Genomic DNA, 24,753 nt, shown 5'->3' with positions numbered 1-24,753 from the left:
GCTAGTCGATGGCTCATCGCATTGCTGCCGGCGATCAAGACCAACTTCAAAACCTTGAAATCAGCCTTTAACCATGGCTTTTCCAGACAACGTGATCGGTGGAGTGCAACAACACAACTCTATTTAATTGAACGTCAACCAAATGAATCCATTTGATATTTTATCCTTCGGATAAAACTCTTGGACTCACATTGTGAGTCATGGGAAAAATTAAACGATGTTCAATTGAGGAGATGTTTCATGATGGGCTTAAAGAATAACAGCTTACATAACTTGGTCATTGTATAATCAATGATCTCCTTGTAGAGTAATCCTGAAACATGACTTGAAACTTGCAAAACAAAGCCAACAACTTGAAGGGGGTGCAGGCCTGACTCACCACTGACAACCGTGGGCAAAGCCCACAAGCCTTGGTTGCCCCCACCAAACCACAAGCTAAGCTAACTAGCAAGACGCTCCGACCAGTCTCTACCCCGTGACGTCCCATACTGCCAAGGAACTACCCTCACGGGCCTTGAGATTGCTGCGGGCCTCGGCTGCAAGGACCCCACACAGGAAGCCAGCAGCAGCAAGGGGATGATGTCTAACACTCTTTCCATCTACATGCTGCCAAGACTGTTTTGAAGCCTCCCCACTGCCTCTACATGCTGTTTTTTGGGCTGTTTTCATGTGAGAAAACAATTTCTCTACAAGCTCCCCAAGTGCCATGGAAACTATCATGGGAAATTTTATCACCTAAAGTGTTCCCCACCGGGAGGTACCTAGTGCCTAGTAAATTACTCTCTTGCTGAAATTTCAAATTTTCAACAAGCGTAAAGTTGTTCTATTTGAGTATCATGGATAGCTCCATGGGTGCATCTAGGGTTATGGGCATAGCTAGAAGGGTTTAGAGCATGTCTCACAAGTGTTTAGCTTGGCCAAAAGCCTTGGTCAGTGTCTAACCCTCTAGAGCCATGTTGTCCTTAACCCTAGTGTGAAGCTAGACTCTCCCCTTGCCTTGGGCTTGGGTGGTGATAATGTTTTCTTTGATTTCATTCATGAAACTTGGAGTTTGGTGTGTTGCACCCACTATCTTGTACCTTATATCCAGTTGTTCCTAAAGGGGAGGGGCGGCCCTATTCCGGTCCTAGTGTGGACTATCATATCATTTATGTGTTGAGAGAGAGTGTTGATTTGTTGTCTAAAGTTATTCTCATTTATGGTTATTTAATCACAAGATTAGGGCTCATTAACCCACCGCATTACATTGGTATCAAAGCCAAGGTTTCGTTCCCATTGTGGTTGGAAGAAGTCCTCTCTTGTGTTAAATTCCTTATTCATCTCGCCAAGGCTATGAGCAGTTTTCTCTCAGCTCAAGAGATGGGGCTCCAGGGATTCCGTCTCCCCCTCTGTACACAAGAGGAGCTACTGGACTCAGAGTTTGCAGATAACACAACAGCATACCTATCAAGAGATGTGGGGAATCTCCAGAGATTCGCTGAGGCGATCGAGATCTTTTGTCGCGCATCAGGAGCGCAGATCAACTGGCACAAGTCGTGTGGTTTTTGGGTAGGATCTACACCCACCGCGACTTGGCACCCACCAGTAGAGGCTTTCTAGTGGGTTTCGAGGGGCACTCTAGTCCGCTATCTTGGATGCAAGGTGGGCACCGATAACTCTCCAGAGCAACAACTCGCCCCTCTTCCACTAAGCATTCAGAAGCAGCTTTTGTACTGGAGTTCTACGAGGCTCTCCTTAGCCGGTCGAATCTTTCTTTGGTTGATGGCACACAAGAGCTTGACGGTTGGCACGTGGTTGGCCATTGGTGGTCAACCAATAGCTTGCCCGAGGTGCAGCCACCCTCAAGAGTCTTAGCGACACTGTCTTTCGGATTTCCCGAAGGCTCAGCAGGTTTGGCAACGGATTCTCCGTGTCTTCACGATGGGCAAGACCTCGACCCATATCATTACATGGGGGACTGTCGCTTGGGCCATAGAGGTTGAGGTTGGCAAGGCTTATGAGAAGGATGGTTGGGGGCTAGCCCTTCACGTCTCTCACCTCTGCATTTCGGCAATACCCGCATTTCGACAGTACCAGTCCCAGCCCCATCTACTGAGACCACTGGAGACCGGGCTCATGTTAGAGATGGGAGCTTTGCAGAAGCCTTGCAGCCTGGCACATATGGAGAGCTAGATGCAGCCAAGCCATCGAGGGTACCCACACTCCGCTTACAAAGTCCATCAAAACCCAAGGACCATGCATCCCGGGAAGAACTCCCTCCACCCTTAGTGTGGTCCGATATGGGAGATCACCCCACACTTGTGTGATGCCAAATCTATGTAAGCCGTCCCTTAACCATCTGGCCACATATGGCCTATCCCCGGTGTGGAAACCAAAATCTGCTAGGTGTCCGTGTTGCTCATACACAAAGCAGCTTCTCCTCATAAAGGAGGCCTTACAAAATAAAGCTAACCGGTCCCATGCACTCATGATGAGGGTGGAGCACTGATTTTCAACAATAAGTTCCTGCCCAATTCGGATTGAAAACCAAAGTTCTACTAGACTTTCCCTTTTGGCAAATAATTCAACGGCCCCCATGGTGACCTAGGCAAGGGGGTGAGTGTGGCCCCTCACCAAGCAACCCACTCATTGCATGCTGCGAGAAACCTGGGCAAGCAGTCTTTGTTGAAGCAGGCCTTTGGCACAGGTACAAGACTAGTTGCATCTGCTTTTGGTAATGTTTTCTCATAAATTGACAGCTGAAATTGTAGACGTAGTGTGTCTGCATCATATGACTTGCATGGCAACCCAAGACCTGCATGATTACATATGCTATGTGTATGCATGATTCACAAATTGCATGCAGGCCAATGTAGAGTGCAGGCATGGAACTCACATTGGGGCCTGCATGTGACTTATGAATCATGCATGCACCTGGCATGCAATCATGCCAGAAAAACTCCTTATCTTGCTTGTTAATGCTCCCACCAAATAGCAGACCCTCACAAAAGAGAGAGAGAGAGAGAGAGAGAGAGAGAGAGAGAGAGAGAGGTGCCAATCGGCACAGGACTTACCAAACGCATCACCCCACCGATCTATTAAATAGTCCGGAACTTTATAACATGTATGTGTCAACTTCTGCCCATTGCTATCCACTGATACTAGATGAGACTCCGTATCATCAATGCTACTGCTGTCTTCAAGTGGATAATCTCTGCCAACATCTGCAGTCCCATCTTCACCAAGTAGCTGCTCTTCTTCTAGATACTCATTGATGGATGTGCAGGCACCGTTCTGATTGAGTTCTAGCTCATGGATCTCTGAGGACTCTTGTGAGCTGCTTGCAAATGGCTCAAACTCTAACTCACTTGTTTCAGAAAAGAACGGTGCTAGAGGGCCAGGCTTGCAGAGTAGCTGATCATCAAATTGAGGATACAAGAAACACAATGGTCTTTTTTTGGCCTGTACATGCATATTAGAGTCTCCCTGAGTTCAATTTCTTGTGTACTGAAATCAGACCAAAGCTCAAAAACTATATTTGATCATTTAGGTATGTACCAGAGTCACTAACCAGGCAAAAATATCGGGGTCTAGAATATGGGATTCCAAACTGAAGTGGCGTCAAGATAAACTCCTGTATTGAGAAGTCTGCCCCCTTTAAAGCCTTAACAAGACAATTGTGACTCACAGAGCACTATATCCAAAAAACAAAAAACAAAAAAAAAAACAAAACAAAAAAAATCAATAGATATAATTTCAGGCATATATATACATAGGAACATACAGCATACATGCATGCATACATAAGGAGAAATGCAGTTATAGGGAGTAATCTGAATAACCATTACTATCAAAAAAGCTACCTCAAAACCAACAACGTTCTCTACAAACAGGCGTGTTGGAGGCCTTGACATGAGGGGAAGCATCTCCAGTAACCTCAAGAAAGACAATGCCCTTAAATCTTCTGCATCTTTCTGCAACCCTGTGACCTTTCAAGAACCATAAGACTTATAAGAACAACTTAAGCATGTGTTACCGTAACAAGCATTTAATTGTCTCTTTCAAGAAAAATCAAGATACATACGTGTGCTTACAAATGGATGTGTGACAAACAGCACAACAATTAAAGATTGGTTGCTGTGCATACCTTGACGGGTGTATGGCTGGCATGGAGGAGACAAAAGCCAAGCATCTGCCTCAAAACTGTCAAGTTTTTGAGTTGTGAGGTGCTGGATATTTCCCTGTATTTGAAGAGATGCATCTATAAGTTTTCCTTGATTAATTTGCTGATAGAATTGAGCATGAAATTCTATCACAGATAAACATGTTTTGGGCAAGGTAAAGCAGCATGATGCTTAAAAGGTCTTAGACCATAGTTTCCAGCAGGAGTTTTGTTAATTTGTTCCAAAAACGTTTCCAAAGTTTCAAACCTTTACAACATGTTTTGGAGTATAAACTTTGGGACATGCAAAAATGTGCCCTATTCTTCCCTAACAACAGATAGGAGATGTCGAAATAAGCCATAAATGTGTAAAACATTGTTGCAAAATAGATCAATCATCATTACAATTTAAACACAAAAAGCCAGTGAACTAAATGATTTTGAATCTAAGGAATGAAGAGAAAAAGGAATCACAAATTTAACATTTGGCAAAGATAATTAGCTAGGAACCTTGATAAATTCCTCAAAAGCTTGAGCATGGAAAAAAAATGTTTGGTACAACATAGCAGTTTCAAACTGCACAAAATGCATTTCGATGCAACTATTTATACCTTCATAAGATTGGAATGTATCCAATCTTACAAAATGAGAGAATAATTGCACTAATTTACCAACAAACAAACACAAACAAGGAAAACAACTAAAAAGAGTTTCACAAAGAATGAATTAACTATTAAAAGCAAGTTATTATTTAAATCAAGAAAATTAGTCTATAAAAAACTTGGTTCGGCCAAGAATCCTGGACTCCTATGTTGCTCCCTCTTGTCACTTGCATAAAGCTCTGGCATGAAAGAAGGGCCACTGAACTAGGTATCACGGAAGAATACGGGTTCAAAACTACCTGCTACAAGAGAGAACTAATTGCTCCCCTACGTGTAGAACACTTGCCTATGTGCTAGGGTTTCCAAAGATAGAAAGAAGAGTGCGACAGAATCACACAAACAGCACACACAAGATTCCTAAACTACTGCTTTGTATCATGTACAAGGAGTAATACAACTGAAATTCAAGTACAAGATGTGGCTGAGAATGAAGATATCAAATCACAGCCCTGTGACCTACTGTTCACTCCCGACTAGCACTTTGCCTACAAAGAAACACTTTGTGAAGTACAACGCTGAGGAAAGCAGCTGAATATTACAATTTGGCTACCCACGTATATATATGCGCCAATGCTCCTAGTCGGCCAGTAGTACACTTGTCGGCCACTTGTACCCGACTACCACATCATCACCGCCATGTCATCAATGCCGTGTATCATCACCACCACATCATTATTCCCACGTGTCCTCTATGTTGTCCAACTCTACCTGTCGGTTGCTATCTTACATCCGGTTGTGCCTTGCATTCTTGTAGGTGTGTCACATTCTCCCCTACTTGCATTGCAACTGTCCTCAGCTACATGGCCTCTTGATAAGCTCTCAACAACAGGTGAGACTCATTCATGAACTGGTCCTCACTAAATCAGATTGCCTACTGGATTGGGTAGCCCTCGAACTCGGGGGGATACTGAAGCTACCGTGAAGGGCTCATCCAAATCCGGTAGCCGTAGCATAATGCTCCACAAAACGCCAATAAAAGACTATAAGCCCAAGAAATCCACCAAGCTCGTGTACATTTTCTAGTATGGGCCACAAAACAATGGCCTCGAATCTTCTCCGCATCCATCAAGATTCCTCCTCAGAGACGACCTAAAAAAGAAATTTTGATCATATAAAAACTCGGTCTTTGGAGGGTGAAGTCGCAAATTATGGGCATCAATCAACCGCAAGGCTGTCTCCACACACTTCCCATGCTCATCTATAGTCTTGCTAAAGACCAAGATATCATCTGAGAAGACAATGATGAATATCCCAAGGAAAGGCTGGAAGATCCGGGACATCATCCTGTTGAAGGTAGCCGGGGCATTCGTTAAACCAAATAGCATCACAAGAAACTCGAACAAACCGAACAAAGTCCGAAATGCTGTCTTCTAAATATCATCCGGATATATGCAAACCTGATGATATCCGGATTTCAAATCTAGCTTGCTAAACCACTTCGCCCCTGCGAGCTGATCCAACAAGTCATCAATGTGGGGAAGCAGTAACCCTGTGACCTATTGTTCTACACGGAAATGCTCTGTAAAGTACAACACTGAGGAAAGCAGATGAATATGACAATTTGGCTATCCACATATACATATGCACCAATGCTCCTAGTCAGCCAGTAGTACTGTTGTTGGCCACTTGTACCCGACAGCCATGTCATCACCGCCACATCATCATTGCCACGTGGCAATGCCACATGTCCTCTATGTTGTCTGACTTTGCCTTTCGGTTGCTATCTTATGCCCGGATGTGCCCTACATTCTCATAGGTGTGTTATAGTAAGCATCTTCTCCTGATGTTTTGCCATCTCAATATCAAACAATGTTATTTTCACCACCAGCTCCTATCTCCCCAGTCCCCTCAAACCCAGGTATAACCATAGCTCATTGCTCCCCCAAGTGCTCCACATGATGATAAAGACCATCAAGGAAGGTAATCCAGTTGGGGTTGCCATGAGGTAGAAGAAAGAAGCTAGAAAAAATCAAGTAAGCCTCCATCCCACAAGTCCCAAGAAAGCGTGTGCTGTCTGGCATGTATATCTCTCATCTCGTGCTGACGAGCAAAAACAATGGACAATGGAAAGAGTAAAACCCTAGGGTCAAACCTACCCTAGTGTGTGCGTCGGAATAACCAAAAGAAACACCCTCTTTAAATTTCAAAAAGCTGTGTATGCTTTTTCCAAAAAAGCCGTGTAGCTTTTATTTTATTTTTATAAATCCCGACGTGTGTTCGTAAAAAATAGCCCCATCGTATGTGTGTACATAAAAGCAAACGTTTTTGATAAGAGATCTGCACATTCAAGATTTTTCTTAAATAACATATAAGTGCCCCTTTTAAAAAATCCGTTCTTTACTAAAACAGGGGATTTTCATGCTTTTTCAATGCCATGCATGTGCTTTTTCCTTTAGCGTTGCCCTCTCCTCTCTACACCGCACTGAGACCATGCTCACAGCCCACCCTGCAGAAAGCCTAACATCTGTATAGCTGCCACATCAGCCTGTACAGCTGCCACGTGGCAGGCCGTATTGTGTAGGGCCAGTTTGCTGCATATACCATCTGTACCTGCTACTGCGTGATGCTGGATGTTGGCTGCCTGTTGCATGTGTGTGTACCCCCGCCGAGCTTAAGAGTTATTAAACCTTTCCATACACTAGTTACATACTACAATAGTAAGCATGTAGATGTATGCAATTTCCTGCATACAGTCTATAGGCGACTCATACAGCCCCTATCCCTCTCTAGACTATGCACACCACACACACCCGGCCCATAGGCTTCTACACTTAAGGTTCCCACACACAACTAACCCATGGCTGCACACACTCTCCCCACACACCCTTTCTCTCTTTCCTCCTTTGGACCACACGATTCAAACATGCATGACAGAAAACTGAAAAGAAAAAAAAGCCATACCTTTTCAATCGAGATCAAAACTCTAGCAATTCCACAAGAAAAATACTTGGGATTCTTGACATACTTGCAACCATGCGTGAGACATGCAAACCTTGCTTTTTCCGCTTCCCGTGTTTAGGTTAGCTCTAATACCAACTGTAAGATCCCTTCAAGATCTCCCTAAACACAAGGAACAAGATTAGTACTATAGAGAAGGGGTGCAGGCTAGCTCACCTCCCAATAGTAGGTTTGGGATTGCAAACCACCCCCAAGCCAGGGCTAAGGTTCACTCCCATCTACCAAGTCCATGGTGGGAGTCTCTCATCTAGGCTGAGACCCACTGTCAACAATATAATAATAAACCCATAAGTCACTTATATAGTGACTACTATTGCTATAACTAGCCATCCAGTCATAAATAGCCAGTAACCATGGATTTACTAATAATCCACCTTAGCCACCCGTATTAGCTTGCTTTCCCTAATCCCAGGGCTCCCCTAACCCTACCAAATTAGGCCACTAATCCCAAGGATTAGCGTTAGGTATGTAACATGAACAGCCACTGGGCAATCTTCGAGCAACTCGACCAGTCAATAGGACTTCTCTGGCAACTTCAAATTAAGCAGTACAAATGAGTGCAAGTGTATGCAGCCAAACAAAGCTGATACAACGATAGGGCAGCAAGAATGAGGTGAATTTACAAACTCAGAAACGTGAACAAGCTGGTAGTATAGTTTCCCAACAGCAAGGCGTAAAATCCATAGAGAAAAGAGTCAATATAACTTGAAGTAGGTGTGGGAATTCAAAAACCATGCAGTCCCTAGTTCACTGGTGAGCTGCCCACATGTTGGATTGCCCACACGCACAAGCTTTCCATGCTTATAATTAACTAGGGTGCCCTATTTATAAGTTATCCGTCCATGTTATTACTTGTCTACGTACATTCCAGTGTCATGTGAACCTTTCACTTACACATTGGTTCTAAAACTTTAATAAAATAAAGTGGGGCTGAAACCGGCCTCTGGTAGAAACCAAAGTGCGGTAGACTAGCAGTCACCCTTCCACTTGTAGTCCAGATATGAAAACAAATTTGATTGGAGCTAGAGTGCCCCAAATCTGAAATAAACCGACACCTGTTGGCCCCAAAGCTTGGCGCCCCTTGCGGTATTTCTTTATTCAATTTCAAAAATATGTAAGGCTGAGTACACCAAAATCAGCCAAGGGAGTACACCTATATGTCCAATCTGACAGCCCACAATACCACTTAGCACAGAGGATTCACACACACAGATCTGTGTCTCAAAGCAACACACTGTGCCTCCCTCTCATTAGCCAAGACCACTAAGCAGGGCAGCCATGAGCATACATCTGGCATATCTCAAGCACATGATTCAACATCTCAGCTCATACATACATGTACTGTTCAACCTCTGTCTCCACCCTTTTCAATCTGCCATACCCCTCCTCTCACAAGGGGCCAGATAACTCAAATCTGCAACAGACATAAGGCAATAGATAGAGAGATAGATGAACAAACTCGGAGCTTACCAAAATCAGCTCGTGGATCTGCACCGGAGGAAGTAACGGTACCAATCTGTACTTGCAGGCACTTGTTTCAACGACCCAGCTTCACACGTGTGAGTGTACTTGTTTGTACCTTCCTCTTTGCATCCACCTCAGTGCTGTACTTAACTGTACAGTTCTGAAAATTTGTACTGCACCAATCCGTACAGGCCACGTGTCACTGTACTTGCATACGCCGCCTGCAACCAGTATCTGTACCCGACTGTACCTGCGCAGCCAGCCTGTACCAGATCTGTCCAGCGCCGCCAACAGCTGTACTGTCTAGCGCAGCTGTACCTGAACTGTCCGCACACTGTACCTGCAGTGGTACAGTACTGTACCTGCACTTGTACTTGTCTACACAGCCTGTACCAGCAACTCATAGTTACCACGGAACGGGAACGTTCCGGAAACGTTGGATGCTAGAACAGGAGTGGGAACGGAAACGGGAGCGGATCGGGAACGTCGCAGAACGCCACGTCATATGACATGTCGGCATTTAGGACTAAAATGACAAAACATTTAAAATATCCAAGATTAAACTTTAAAGTCTTAAACATTAAAAAATTGAAGAGTCCAGACTCCAAATAGAAACTGAAAAGAAAGTACATCGCATGTGGATATATAGAAACTGAAAAAGAAAGTACATCGCATGACAAGTATAAAACTAGCCTCAAGGGCCAAGGTAACTGGTGAGTCAAAGACTAGTCATCAGCAAGTGGGATCTCATATTCCTGTCCAGGCTGTCCCTCAATCTGCTCATCCTCATGCTGCTCCACATCATCCTCTCCCTTTGGCTGATCCTCACCATCATTGTCATCAAGATCAAGGCAAAATCCAATAAATGGCTCTGGAGTACACTCAGCCCTGAACTTGTTAAGCAAACGCAAGTTTGCATTAACAAATACAAGGTCATTTGCCTTCTGGACACCAAGCCTGTTCCTCTTCTTGCTTGCAATGTTCCCAAAACTGCTCCATAAGCGCTCACATGGCGAGGAGCTAGCACCCTGGCTAAGCACTCGAATGGCCAATCTTTGCAGCAATGGTGTATCTGCCCCATAATCCTCCCACCACCGTGCACTGGATATCTTGAACCTATCATTCTGTGCATCCTGCAAAGCGAAGAGGCCTCTCTTTTGTCGATAGAAGGAAAGGTCTTCACGAACCCTCCTCCTATCATTTGCACTGGGTACAAGCTTCCTCAAGATATCCTCCCAACCTTGCACAACCTCTGCATCTGTCTCTTGTCCTTTGCCTTGAAATTCTGGATCCACCACAAATGCAGCAACCTCTAATGCAGAGTGATACTCTGTCCACCTGCCTGTCGCAAGACGAGATAGCTCCTGTCTCCTACCCCCATCCAAAGTCTGTAGAGATAGGATTCTCTCAATCATCCTGTCCATCCCCTCATACACCTTGCCAATGCAAGGCTCATCTCCATCAAGAAGCCTCAACATAAGAATGATTGGCCGCACAACCTGCAACAATACCTCAACAGTGTCCCAAAAAGTGTCATCAAGAACAATGGACCTGCATCGAATACCTGCCACTGAGGTACGCTCTCGCCATGCATCCCACTCCTCACAAACTACAAGCTGCCTCAAATGATTCTTCACTTCAAAAAGACGCTTTAGCATAAGGAAATTATATGCAAAGCGTGTATCTGAATACTTTAAGAGATCCTTTGGGGATCTCTGTCGATATACAGCCAAAATGTAGTGGTGGCGAGTGATAAATGAAACAATGTGATTGCCCATTTCAATAGAAGGCTCCACCCACTGCATCTTACCAATATCTTTGAGGAGATTGTTGAGCCCATGTGACATGCAAGGAGTGAAGCAAATATGTGGGTACCTATCCTCAATGATCCTCCCTGCTGCCCTGTTTGAGTTCTCTCCATCAGAAACAAACTGGATGACATTATTGGGACCCACGTACTCAATGGCTTCACTCCAAATATTTGCCAATCTCTCTGCAGTTTTGCCCGCCTCTGAATTGTCAATAGCTTTAATAAAAAAGCTACATCCTCTGGAGTAGGCAAGGATACCCTGAATGGAGCGGCTCCTGGTGTCACTCCAACCATCACCCATGATAGTGACGCCACATCTACGCCATACATCCTGAATGGGTCCCAAGGCATCCTCTATGGCCATCCTCTCTGTGGCTAGAAGTGTAGTGCGCAATGCCTCGGATGAAGGTGGAGCATAGCCAGGTCCGAAAGAAGCAATCTCCTTCACCATATCTGCAAAGTATGGGTTGCGGGCCTTTACCAAAGGAACGTCTGCAGCATAAAAAAACCGTGCCACTGATGCATCTACTTGTGCCCTCCTCCCAGGGTGCCATGATGCCACAAGACTAGCCTGCACTGGACCTCGTGAAGCCTAGGTCTGGGAAGCATTTGTTCCATGTGCGGATGGCTGTGGAGCAGCCCCAAATAATGGAGTAGAGGCACTCGCTGAAGATGCCACGCCTGCAGGTGTAGCTGATGATGATGTACCTCGAGGATCAAGAACAGAGGGCCGACTCCCTGCTGCATCAAGTCTATCTGCAAGTGCCTGCAATCGTATGATATCTGCTCCTGACACTGTAGGGCAAACAGAAATGCCTTTGCCTCTAACCCCCAACAAATGGGCTCGCACACGATCCGTGCCTCCAGTCTTAATGGATCCACAAAAGTGGCACTTCCACTTGCGTGACCCTCCTCCTCTTGCACTATCATATCTGGACACAAGATCCACCTCATTCCACCAAGGGGATCTGTTTTCTGCATCTATGCCACGAGGAGGTGCCATTGAAATTGATAAATGACTGAAAATTAAAAAAACATGCAAAATGCCCTTGCATGAGACATAAGTAAAGTGTCCACAAAGTGGAAAAAAACGCAGCAAACTAGAATCTCCAAAATCCAATGTTCATTGTGTAAATTTTAAATCTTACCTGCTGAGTGCTCAAGACTCGAGTCACGAGTGCCACCCGAGCAAAAGAAGGGGCCAACTTGCCAAGGCCCAAGAGCCTAGAGGAGGGGCCAAGAGGAGGTAGGAAGAGTGTGCACTGTGGGGCAGCCAAGGCTCAAGGTAGGGAGAGTGTGGGGCAGCCAAGAGGAAGGGTGGGATAGTAGGTGGAATGGAGAGTGTGGGCCAGCCAAGGGGGCAGCCAAGGGGGCAGCGTGGAGTGGTAGGGAGAGCAGCCAATGAAGCACGCGCAGCCAACGAAGCAGGCGCAAAAGCGAAAAAGAGCCGTACGCTGGAAAAAAATGGCCGCCGGCGACTTAGCGAAAGTACACTTTTCCGGAACGCCCGGAACGTGCGTTCCGCCCTAGCGTTCCGGCGTTCCGACACGCGTTCCACCACGTTCCCCGGCAAGTGATCCGTTCCGGCTCCCGTTTCCACGTTCCGGGCACGCCTTGCGCTTCGGAGCGGCGTTCCGACGTTCCAGGAAGGCGGAACGCCGTTCCGCGGTAACTATGCAGCAACTGCAGCCGCCTGTAACAGCCGCCGCCCACTCTCTTGGTGCAGAATTCAGTCAGCGCAGCCTGTACCTGCAGTCGTACAGATGAGTACGGGTGTTGTACGGCCTGTTCTAGCACACAGAAATCAGCAACCAGAAATCTGCACCAGCCAACTTGCTCTCTTGCTTTTCCACGCTTCCCCACAACACGTTTGCTCTACGTTTCTTTTTCCAAAAAAGAAGAGAGAGAGAGTGTAGAGAGAGAGGCATGCACTCCAAAAGTGGAGTTGCCTCCTCCCCATAATAATCCTAGGGCCCCACCTTTAATAAATATTAAAGTTCCCTAGGGGCCACTAAGGCCTAGGAGCAACCTTCAATAAAGCATTAAAATTTTAATGTTCTAGTTCCCCCCTTCACACCTAGGGATGTCCACACATCATTAACTCTGTCCGGGCACCCCCCATGTGAATCATTCAATATTTTTGACTCAGCAACCACCATGCCCACACTTGTGCTGTTCCATTTTCACAGGGCCATGACATACCCCCCTCTTGAAAAATGGCAAGCGTCCTCGATTGCATTCTGGTGATACAGCAAAATATCCAAAGTGAAATATACAATATGGCAAGATCAGCGTCCCAATCTCTCTAGGCCATGCACATGTATCAACATCATTCACTGCAAAACAATGGCGTAGTAATAGTCCAAGTTGTATACCACTGTGAACCATACATATCCACAAAATCCCATGTGACTAGTACACATATATCATAGAAGTCCCATAAACAGATGTACTGTCAGCCTCAGTACCTTCGGGTGAGATAAAAACTGCACCAAGCGACCTCTAGATGTCATCTGAGCCTGTCTGTATCAAGGGAGTGGAGGTGCTACCCCCCTCTTGAGCATCAGGTAATGCTCCAGACCCATGCTCTGCTGAACCTGAATGAGCCACAACAAGAGTCGGCTCTAACTCAAAGGCATCGAGATAAAGCTGCAAAACCTGAGGTGAATCTGTTAAGTCACCTTCCTCCATCCACTTCGCATCCATCGGTGAATAGTTCTTGAACTTCACAAGATAGCGACGGGAAACTTTACCTCGTACCTTTCTTTCCTTATGTGCCAGTATCTGCTCTGGAATCAGAACCTCATCAAGTTCCTCAACTTCCGGCTGAGCCTCATCTGATACATCCTCAGGCACATCCCCACGGAAAGGTCTAAGGAGACTCACGTGAAAAGCATTGTGAATCCTCCAGTGATCTGGTAGCTTCAAGCGATAGGCTACCTCACCAATCTTTTCCAATACCTGAAAAGGCCCATAATAACACATGCTCAATTTAGGGAATAAGCGCTCTTTACCCTTCATCTTCTTGAGTCTAGCCTTTTCAAAGCGCAAAAGAACCCAATCACCCAATCCAAACTGTAAATCACGTCTGTGACGGTCTGCGGCTTTCTTTTGCTTCTGCTGAGTTTTCTGTTACCATATTATAGTAGTGATGTGTGTGAACACACTTAGGACCGCCGGGGCACTTTTTCCCTCACTAGGAGGTTTTTTCCCCCGTGCATTGTATATACGCCCATTATCTTCTAGGGCTTGTTATCTTTCATTTTAGGCACTCATAATACACTACAGTGTTGTGCTCAAGCTTCCTCATCTTCTTGAAGTTGTGTGTGCATTCCTGCAACCCTAATTCCAACAATTGGTATCAGAGCAGGCTTCCTTCTCCCGGGCAGCATCACCGGCACCTGCCGCTTCATCTCCTCCGATTGCAACGAGGTTTCACGAGCGTCTGCAGGTTAGTATATGCCGTGGGAGAGCCCGTAGGGCTCGGTCGTTTCAGAATTTTGATCTGAAGTCATTTCGCCCTCCGTTTTTGCATTCCAAGTACTGCGCAGGCAAAATCGTCCTACTGTGCAGATTTTCTGTCAAGATTAAAATCTGCAGGACAGGTGCCCATTCGTCTGTTTTGGGCTGTGCTATATAGCACAGGTCGATTTTATACAGGTTTACCTCTTGCAGACAGCATTTACATCTAGTAGTACAGTCATTGGCCATGGCTGACAACAATGATGTATTCCGCATGTTGGCTGCTGAGGATAAGTTGGATGGCACCAACTATCCATTGTGGGCATATATGATGCGACATGTATTGGTAGCAAAGGGGTTATGGAATATTGTGCAGGGTATTGATGCACGTCCTATTGTGGCTGGAAATGCTGCAAACACATCAGAAACAGGTACTGTTGATGATGGTGCAGGCACAAGTGCTGTAGCAGCTGTTCGAGAACCACCACTTTCAGCAGAGCAGATTCGTTGGGATGGTAGAGATGCGCAGGCTCATGCCTTGATTGCGCTGTCTGTCAAACGTACCATTATCCCACATATTCGCTCCTGCAGGACTTCTAAGGATGCTTGGGATGTACTTGCCACATTGTATCAGGCAAGAAATGAGGCTCGTGTTGCTTACCTCCGAAAACAGTTGGAGAATGAGCATATGAACGAAGGTGATTCTATGGATAGCTTTTTGACAAAGATCAAGGATTTCAAAGAGCAGCTCATTTCTGCAGATGAAATCCTGTCAGACAGTTCACTTGTGCAGACTGTTTTGAATGGTCTACCAGATTCTTATCAGGGTTTTGCTTCCACTCTTCGCTTGATGATGAAAGGCAATCCCAATGCCTTATCATTTGAGGAGTTAGTTTCTGTTTTGCTGCAAGAAGACCAGTCAAGGCAAAACAGGAATATTATGCGTGTCGCAGATCAAGCTTTCGGTGCTAGTCAGAGAAGCGGGAAAGGTAAAGCTGGCTTTTCTTCTAGTAAGCAGAAATCTGCAAATGCTGCGCAACCAAAGAAGGAAGACAAAGATGAGAAGAAGGGTGACAAACAGAAGACATTTTGTAAGTACTGTAAGGGAAATGATCATGTCATCAAAGCGTGTCCTAAGCTGGCTGCGAAAGAGGCTAAGAAGAAAGAGGCTGGTATGGCTGTTGCAGATGCCTCTCCTTCTAACAATGAATCTGCTAATGTTGTGCTAGATACAGAATGGGCATTCAATGCGCAGTGCAGTTATGACCCATCTTTGCATGACACATGTATATCTGCAGTAGATTCAGATGTATGGTACTTTGACAGTGGTGCCACTAAGCATATCACCTCGCAGCGCAGTTTATTCACTTTCCTTGAGTCTGCTCCCACAGGGAATACTGTCACTTGTGCCAATAACTCCTCTTATCCCGTTAAAGGAGTTGGACAGATTGTGCTGAATGTTGCAAATGGCAACACCTTTACACTTTTTGATGCATTGTATGTGCCAGGGATCAAAAAGAATCTGCTGTCAGTCTCCGCATTTGCCAAAACAGGTTTGGTTGTAAAATTTGTGGATGACAGATGTACTGTTCATGATCTCTCTTGTGGTGACATCATTGTAGCATCTGGTTCACTATGTCGAGGGCTGTATAAGCTCAATATGGATGGCAAATGTGTAGAGGATTCAGCATGTGCTATTATGGATACGCAGGCTATTTCAAATGCAAAACTGTGGCATGCACGTTTTGGTCATCTGAATTTTGCAAGTTTGCTGCGCCTGCAGAAATCTGAAATGGTGTCTTCTTTGCCTAAGCTTGAGGCACCTGTCAAGCATGTTTGTGAGGGCTGCATATTGGGTAAAATGCAGCGTGCTTCCTTTCCCAAAGATGGATCAGTGAGAGCTGAACGCAGATTGCAGCTTGTTCACAGTGATGTTTGTGGTCCCATGCAAACTCCATCATTTGGAAACTACCTTTACTTCGTGACTTTCATTGATGATTTTACCAGGCATGCATGGGTATATCCTTTGAAGGCAAAGTCCGAAGTGTTTTTGTGCTTCAAACAGTTTTTGGTTATGGCTGAAAATGTGTCAGAAAGTAAGATGGGCACCCTCCGTTCAGATCGAGGGGGGGAGTATATGTCTTCAGAATTTAATGCATTTCTGGCTGAGCGTGGGATAAAACACCAATGTACAGTGCCGTATACACCACAGCAAAATGGTGTGGCTGAGAGAAAAAACAGGTCTCTCATGGAAATGGCAAGATGTATGGTTAAGAGTCAAAGTCTACCACATGGTTTTTGGCTTGAGGCTGTCATGTGTGCCACTTATGTACTAAACAGGTGTCCCACCAAAGCATTACAGGTTGTCACTCCATATGAGGCTTGGCATGGCCGCAAGCCATCTGTTGGCCATTTACGTGTTTTTGGTTGCCTGGCATATGCATTAGTGCCTGTGCAACATCGCAGAAAATTGGATGACAAAGCTGTCAAATGTATTTTTGTTGGATATAGTGCTGAGAGCAAAGGCTATCGTTTGTATCATCCACAGACAAAGCGCATTCTGGTTAGCCGTGATGTTGTATTTGTGGAAGATGCAGTTCAGCCCTTGGTTTCATGTACTAAGGAGACAGATATCAGCTCACGTGATGTCTATGATACATTGTTGCCTCTTTTCAGTGGTGCACAGTCAAGTGCAATACCTCATGAGGCAGTTTTTCAGCCTATGCAGGTTTTAAATGATGGCACAGATCAGCCTATATCTGATGCAGATGTGCATGATGCACTTGAGGATGAGAGACAAGAGATTGAGGGCTCTAGGAATATGCCTAGATGGCTGGTGCAGACTTTGCGTGACAGCAAGTTGGATGCCCCTTTGTCTAGTCGCACTCGTTCTGGCTCTCATGGTGCCTCTTATGCGTCAGATTGTTATGCATTGGCTGTTTCTAGTATGTGCGATGAAAGTGAGCCTGTTTCATTTGATGAGGCACAAAGTTCAGAAAATTGGATGGCTGCTATGCAAGCAGAATACGATGCTATTATGAAGAATAGTACATGGTCTTTATGTGACTTGCCCCCTGGCAAGAAGGCCATTGGCACTAAGTGGGTATACAAATTGAAGCGTAAGCCTGATGGCACAGTGGATCGCCATAAGGCTAGGCTTGTTGCAAAAGGTTATGCTCAAGAGAAGGGCATTGATTTTGATGAGACTTTTGCTCCCACATGTCGTATGACCACTGTTCGTAGCATCTGTGCATTAGCAGCTCATAATGGTTGGAATGTACATCAGCTGGACATAAAGACTGCGTTCTTAAATGGAGATTTGCATGAGGAAGTGTATGTATCGCAGCCTCGTGGTTTTGTTCAAAGAGGGCAGGAAAACAAAGTGTGCAGGTTAAAAAAGGCTTTATATGGTTTAAAGCAAGCTCCACGAGCTTGGTATGAAAAAATACATGCATATTTGACTGCACATGGGTTTCAGAATAGTCCAACAGAAAGCACTTTGTATGTTAAACGTGTGGATGGTGTACATCTAATCATTGCTCTCTATGTCGATGACATGCTGCTCACAGGACCAAATGAGAGTCATATTGCTGATTTTAAGGCTGATTTGAATGCCTCTTTTGAGATGTCAGATTTGGGGCATTTGCATCATTATTTGGGGATACAATTTAAGCAGTGTGATGGAGGTATTGCTTTGTGTCAGACAAAGTATATTGAAACATTGTTGCGGAGATTTGGCCTTGAAGACTGCAAGCCTATTGCTACTCCAATGGAGACAGGTTTGAAGTTGAGTCTTCATGATGCTGGAGATCACTTTGATGTCACACTCTATCAGACAGCTGTTGGTTGCCTCATTTATGTATGCATTACGAGGCCAGACATTCAGTTTGCAGTCTCACAGGTGAGCAGATTTATGCATAGCCCAGGCATTAAGCATTGGCAGGCAATGAAGCGTATCTTTCGCTATTTGAGTGGTACTCGGCATCTTGGGTTGTTTTATCCCAAGGGGGGATCATTGCTGCCAGATTTACATGCTTTTTCAGATTCTGACTGGGCTGGTTGTTATGACACACGCGTGTCCACGAGTGGTTTTTGCTTCATGCTTGGAAGCTCATGCATATCATGGTTGAGCAAGAAGCAGCCTACTGTGGCCACTTCTAGTTGTGAAGCTGAGTACAGGGCAGCTTTCACAGCTACGGTTGAGTGTGTGTGGCTCAGACGCCTTATGGCTGATTTGGGTGTTGGGCAGCCATCTGCCACCACCATCTTCACTGACAGTCAGAGCGCATTGGCAGTTGCGCGGAACCCAGTGTTCCATGCTCGTACGAAGCACATTGAGGTGCACTACCATTATGTCAGGGAGAGACTCTCTGCAGGAGAGATCAGTTTGGCTTATGTGCCAACACAGGATAACCTTGCAGACCTTTTCACAAAGGCTCTGCCTCGTGAGAAGTTCGAAGCTTTTCGCAAAGCTTTGGGCTTACTCCCTTTTGTGGATTCGTCCACATAGCTAGACACTTCCCTATACATGAGTGCTAGCTCTTGTTCACCGCATCACTCCAGGGGGGATTTGTTACCATATTATAGTAGTGATGTGTGTGAACACACTTAGGACCGCCGGGGCACTTTTTCCCTCACTAGGAGGTTTTTTCCCCCGTACATTGTATATACGCCCATTATCTTCTAAGGCTTGTTATCTTTCATTTTAGGCACTCATAATACACTACAGTGTTGTGCTCAAGCTTCCTCATCTTCTTGAAGTTGTGTGTGCATTCCTGCAACCCTAATTCCAACATTTTCTGGAGTGCCAACTTAACCCTCCGATAAGCTTCATCCAAACTTTCCACATACTGATCAGCCTCAAAGATCTTATCCTTTGTATGCAAAATGGATGGTACCTTCTTCCCTCCTTTTACAATCTCAAAAGGCGTCTTGCCTTTCGAGGTATGTACAGTGTTGTTATATGCAAACTCCACCAAAGGAAGATACTTTTCCCATTGTTGCTTGTGCTCTGACACATAACACTTGAGAAGATCCAACACTGTAGAGTTAGCCTCTTCTGACTGACCATCTGTTTGTGGATGAAATGAGGATGAAAACTTGAGAGTTGTACCCATGTTGTCAAACAACCCTCTCCAGAACAAACTCGTCATCCGTGGATCACGGTCACTAATGACAGACATAGGCAAGCCATGATACTTGAAGATGTTCGCCATGAACAACTTCACCATATGATCCACTTTGATCGTCTTACGCACGGAAATGAAATGAGCCTGCTTACTGAACCTGCATATGATAGTCCAGATGCCATCATTTCCCGTTTGTATCCGAGGAAGATCAAATATAAAATCCATGGCATGCTCTCCCAAGGTCTATCTGGAATAGGTAAAGGCTGTAGTAACCCTGGTGCCTTTTGACGGTCAAACTTTACCTTCTGACATACGATGCATTGCCTGACAAAGACATCAACATCTCTTCTCAAGGTTGGCCAATAAAAGAAAGTCTCCACTGCTTTTACCGTGGCGTCAATACCTCTATGACCTGCATACGGTGGAGCATGACTTTCAATCATAACCTTGAGTCGCAATGGCCTGGTAACACACAGTCTGCCATGCATCAATAGAAATCCATCTCTGAGAGTATAATGCTCATCCCGCTGACCCTCAGACATCTGATCATACCTTTCAAAGTCCTCATCATGGGCATACTGCTCTTTCATTTCATCAAGCTCATGATGATAAGCAAGTGAAACTGCGGAGACCTGTGGCTTGCGTGACAAAGCATCTACCACTACATTCTTTTTGCCTTCCACATGTACAATCTGGAAGTGAAACATAGACAAAAAGTTTGCCCAATGCATATGCTTCTCTGAAAGCTTAGCTTACGTGAGAAAATAATGCAAGGTCTGATGATCTGTCTGCACAGTGAAATCAGCCCCAAGCAAATAGTGTTTCCATGTAGAAAGAGCATGAATTACAGCCAACATCTCTTTCTCATAAACCTGTAAATGCTTCTCGGCATCTTGCAATATTCTACTCTCATAGGCTATCACATGTCCCTCCTGCATGAGAACTGCCCCAATGCTACTTCCGCATGCATCACACTGGACAACAAAAGCCTTTCGGAGGTCCGGTAACACCAATACTGGATCCGAAGTAAGCTTTTCTTTGAGCTTTTTGAATGCTGTAATTTCCCGATCAGCCCATTTAAACGGAGTTTCCTTCTTTGTTAAGGCATGAAGGGACGAAGCAATTTCAGCAAAATACCGTATGTACCGCCTGTAATAGAAACACAATCCTAGAAAGCTACGTACATCATGCACGGTCCTCAAATCTCGCCAATTAAGAATTGCTTCCACCTTCGCTGGATCCATACGGACTCCATGCTTAGACACAATATGCCCCAAGAAGTGTATCTCTTGCAAGAAAAACTCACTCTTCTTGCCATTAATAACCAGCCTATGGTTCCTAAGTTCTGCAAACACAATGGCCAAATGTCTTCTATGCTCTTCCTCAGTTTGTGAATGCACAATCATATCATCAAAGAATGTGCCCACAAACGCTCTATGAGGCCTGAAAATCCTGTCCATCATTCTGTTAAATGTGACAGGTGCATTTGTCAAACCAAAGGGCATAACCAAGAACTCATACAACCCAAACGTGGTTCGAAATGTTGTCTTATGCACATCCTCAGGTCTAATACGTATCTGATGGTACCCACTTTTCAAGTCAATGCGACTAAAAACTGTGGAGCCCTGTAAGCGGGTCCAAAATGTCATCGATCCTCAGAATGGGGAATCGATTCTTGATGGTGTTCTTGTTCAGCGCCCTGTAATCAATACACATGCGCCAAGAACCATCCTTCTTTTGCACTAAGAGTACAGGTGAGCAAAAGGGTGATGAGCTAGGCTGTATCAACCCTTTATTCAAAAGCTCCTGTACCTGACTCATAATTTCTTCCTGTTGGGTTGCACTAACACGGTACGGCGGTCTATTTGGTGGAGTACTACCAGGAATTAGATCAATAGCATGATCTTCTTGCCTCTCAAGAGGAAGTTCTCTTGGCAATGACTCGGAAAAACAATCTTGGAACCCACATAAGAAATCAGTCCTATCCTTATCTAGCATAGACAAATTAGACTTAGACTCATCATCTTGTGCATCCTTTACATAAATCAAGTACGCGGAAAGATGCTTTTTCATTACTGATAAAATTGCCGAAGCGGATACAATAGGAACAGATTCCCCTTTCAGTTTTATATCCAAAACATGTTCTTTCCCTCTATGAGTCAGAGTGATCTTCCTATTGTATGTGTCCACCACCGCATGTACTCTGTGGCACCATGGCATACCCAACGAAACATCACAGCCATCAAGTGGCATGATGAAAAACTCTTCGCTGTCCACATAACCCTGCAAATGAAGCCTGAGCTTCCCAATGATAGGAGTGACGGGTTCTGCATACCCTGGACAAGCCATGTTAGCCTCATATAACGGCCCCATCTCCTCTGCACGAATCCCCAATCGGCCAGCCAAATCTGGTGAAATGAAGTTGGCTCTAGCACCTGTGTCAAAGAATATCAAGGCATTTTGATCTCTCACTTTGCCCCATGCCCTGCACAACTCTGTCTCTTCACCACCTGGCTGTTCCCCAACAAGATCAGGAACTAACCCTGCAGAAGGTCTTGGTTTCTTTGACTTGGGCTCTCCTTTATTGTCAGAGTCTTTTTGGGACTTTCTCTTGGGACAATTAAATGACATATGTCCCTCTTCTGTACAGTAAAAACATTTCCGAGCATCTCTCAAAGCCTGTCTTTCCTCAGAAGTTCTCTTGGGCATTGGCAACTTCTTATACCGCGTCTCTGAAGACCCTTTCGCATCACGTGAAGCATGCCCAGATTTTTCAACTTTCTTCCTCGAGTTCTTACTTCCTTTAAACCCAGATGAACCTCCAGTGAGTAATGCATTAGCTGTCATAGCATTCTCTATCATCTGTGACATGTTCGTTACTCGAGTCTTGATACAGTAGTCATGCACCTCTTTGGGCAGCCCACAACAATACTTCTGTACCTGCTCAGACAAAGGCACTGCACGGTAAGAAGTCACTGGGAGTAAAGCTTCCCAAAACTTCTTGTTATAATCTTCCAAATTTTCACATTTTGAGGCATCCAACTTGTGCCATGCAGTCATAACATCCACCTCAAATGTAGATGTGAGCCATACGGACGAGAAGACCTGTTTAAATTGTACCCAAGTAGTGGGTGCTATGCCCTGCAGAAGAAGAGTAGACCACCACTGCAATGCATTGCCTTTGAGAAAAGTGGCAGCTTCCCTCACCTTAGAGGACTCCGTGTAATTCCCACCAGAAAAAGCAGCATCAAAGTGCTGTAAAAAGGTAAGTGCTTTTAATTTATCTTTGGCTCCACTAAATGTATCAAATTTTCAAAGTATTCACCTCTCGAGTCTTTTTTTTTTTTTGTAAAGGGCTCGCTGAAGCTCCCGCCCCCCTCCCTGCTCGCGCTACCTGCACACCTGTGCCTCCCGCCTACCTGCCTGCTCTTTCCTCGCGCCCCCCTCATTCCTCGCGCCTCCCCCTTGTCCCCCCCGCCTGCCTTCCCTACTGCACCCCCCTCCCTCGCTGCACTGCCCGCCGCCCCTCCTTTTGCCCCCCCCTCCCTCCCCCGCCTGCCTTCGCTGCTGCGCCCCCCTCCCTTGCTGCATTGCCCGCCGCCCCTCCTCGCCTTCGCGGCGCCCCCCCCCCCTCCCCCCCCTCTTTCGCGCCCACCTCCACTCTGCAGCGCCCCGCCCCCCCCCCCCCTCCACCAGCTCTTTCTCCACCCCTCCCCTCTTGCGCGCAGCTCCCGCCCCCCCTCCCCTCCTCCCCCCCCCCCCCCCCTAGGGTTTCTCCTTAGCCGCTTCACCCCCCCTCCTTTTTCTTGCTGACTTCCGCCCCCAGGGGGGTTTTTTCCTTTTTCTCCGGCCTTCGTCTTTCTCCTCGCTGTGTGCAGCTCGGTTCTTGCAGGATCTCCGCTTTCGCCTCGCCTTCGCCATAACTTCAGACTCTGATGGAGGCTCCTCCCGCCCCGCCTCAGAGGGACTCATCCGCAGCCCCCTCGCCCGCCCCTGAAGACACCCCAGAGGTCCAAAGAAGGAACTCTGAGAGTTAGCACCATAAGCATGCTGCATATTTGGAAACTGTCCAAAAGATGGATCCTGTGGGAAGGCACCACTATGACCCTGAGGAAGGTTTTTAGAACGCACCTCTTCTTCTTCTTTTCGGGCTTTGTACGGGATCTCATAAATTCAGCAAACTTCTCACTTTGTGTGAGCTGCATAAACACATCCGTAACACCAGCCAAACGATTTTTAAACTGAGCATCATCTTCCTCTTTACCAAGCACATCTTCTGGCTGTGTTACATCCTCATATTGCTCAACATCTGCAGCTTGTTCTCCTGCAAGAATATCCTCGGATTCATTTCTTTCAGGAGAGGTCTCTTGCTCTTCCTCTTCATGATAAAAGTACTCGTCTTCTGTATCAGACATGTTGCTGAATTTTTCAGCGATGACTTTCCTCGAGTCAACCACGAGCTCACCCCCTTAAGAAAGTTGATGATTGGTCCCGGGGACGGAACGTTGAAACCGGCCTCTGGTAGAAACCAAAGTGCGGTAGACTAGCAGTCACCCTTCCACTTGTAGTCCAGATATGAAAACAAATTTTATTGGAGCTAGAGTGCCCCAAATCTGAAATAAAACCGACACCTGTTGGCCCCAAAGCTTGGCGCCCCTTGCGGTATTTCTTTATTCAATTTCAAAAATATGTAAGGCTGAGTACACCAAAATCAGCCAAGGGAGTACACCTGTATGTCCAATCTGACAGCCCACAATACCTCTTAGCACAGAGGATTCACGCACACAGATCTGTGTCTCAAAGCAACACACTGTACCTCCCTCTCATCAGCCAAGACCACTAAGCAGGGCAGCCATGAGCATACATCTGGCATATCTCAAGCACATGATTCAACATCTCAGCTCATACATACATGTACTGTTCAACCTCTGTCTCCACCCTTTTCAATCTGCCATACCCCTCCTCTCACAAGGGGCCAAATAACTCAAATCTGCAACAGACATAAGGCAATAGAAAGAGATATAGATGAACAAACTCGGAGCTTACCAAAATCAGCTCGTGGATCTGCACCGGAGGAAGTAACGGTACCAATCTGTACTTGCAGGCACTTGTTTCAACGACCCAGCT

General features: G+C 45.7%; 1 protein-coding gene across 4 annotated transcripts in view; it reads right to left on the bottom strand.

The window, feature by feature from the left end:
* The window catches only part of DNMT2 (DNA methyltransferase-2), a 58,409-nt gene that overhangs the window by 14,442 nt on the left and 19,214 nt on the right, over window positions 1-24,753 (bottom strand). For 2 of the 4 annotated variants that reach the window (XM_086823162.1, XM_086823164.1), the window contains 4 exons: window positions 4,127-4,220; window positions 3,843-3,961; window positions 3,551-3,673; window positions 3,054-3,441 (listed from right to left, as the gene is read on the bottom strand). In XM_086823162.1, the coding sequence (XP_086679288.1) occupies window positions 3,054-3,441; window positions 3,551-3,673; window positions 3,843-3,961; window positions 4,127-4,220 (724 nt within the window). Of the gene's footprint in view, window positions 1-3,053; window positions 3,442-3,550; window positions 3,674-3,842; window positions 3,969-4,126; window positions 4,221-24,753 lie in introns of all 4 variants that reach the window. The other 2 variants (XM_086823163.1, XM_086823165.1) reach the window with 2 other exon arrangements.

This window comes from Cibotium barometz, chromosome 29 (assembly GCF_041138505.1).
Source record: "Cibotium barometz isolate CiBa-2024 chromosome 29, ASM4113850v1, whole genome shotgun sequence".
Taxonomy (NCBI): Eukaryota; Viridiplantae; Streptophyta; class Polypodiopsida; order Cyatheales; family Cibotiaceae; genus Cibotium; species Cibotium barometz.
The sequence above is the reverse complement of the archived record's forward strand: the minus strand, read 5'-3'. Positions and strand labels throughout refer to the sequence as shown.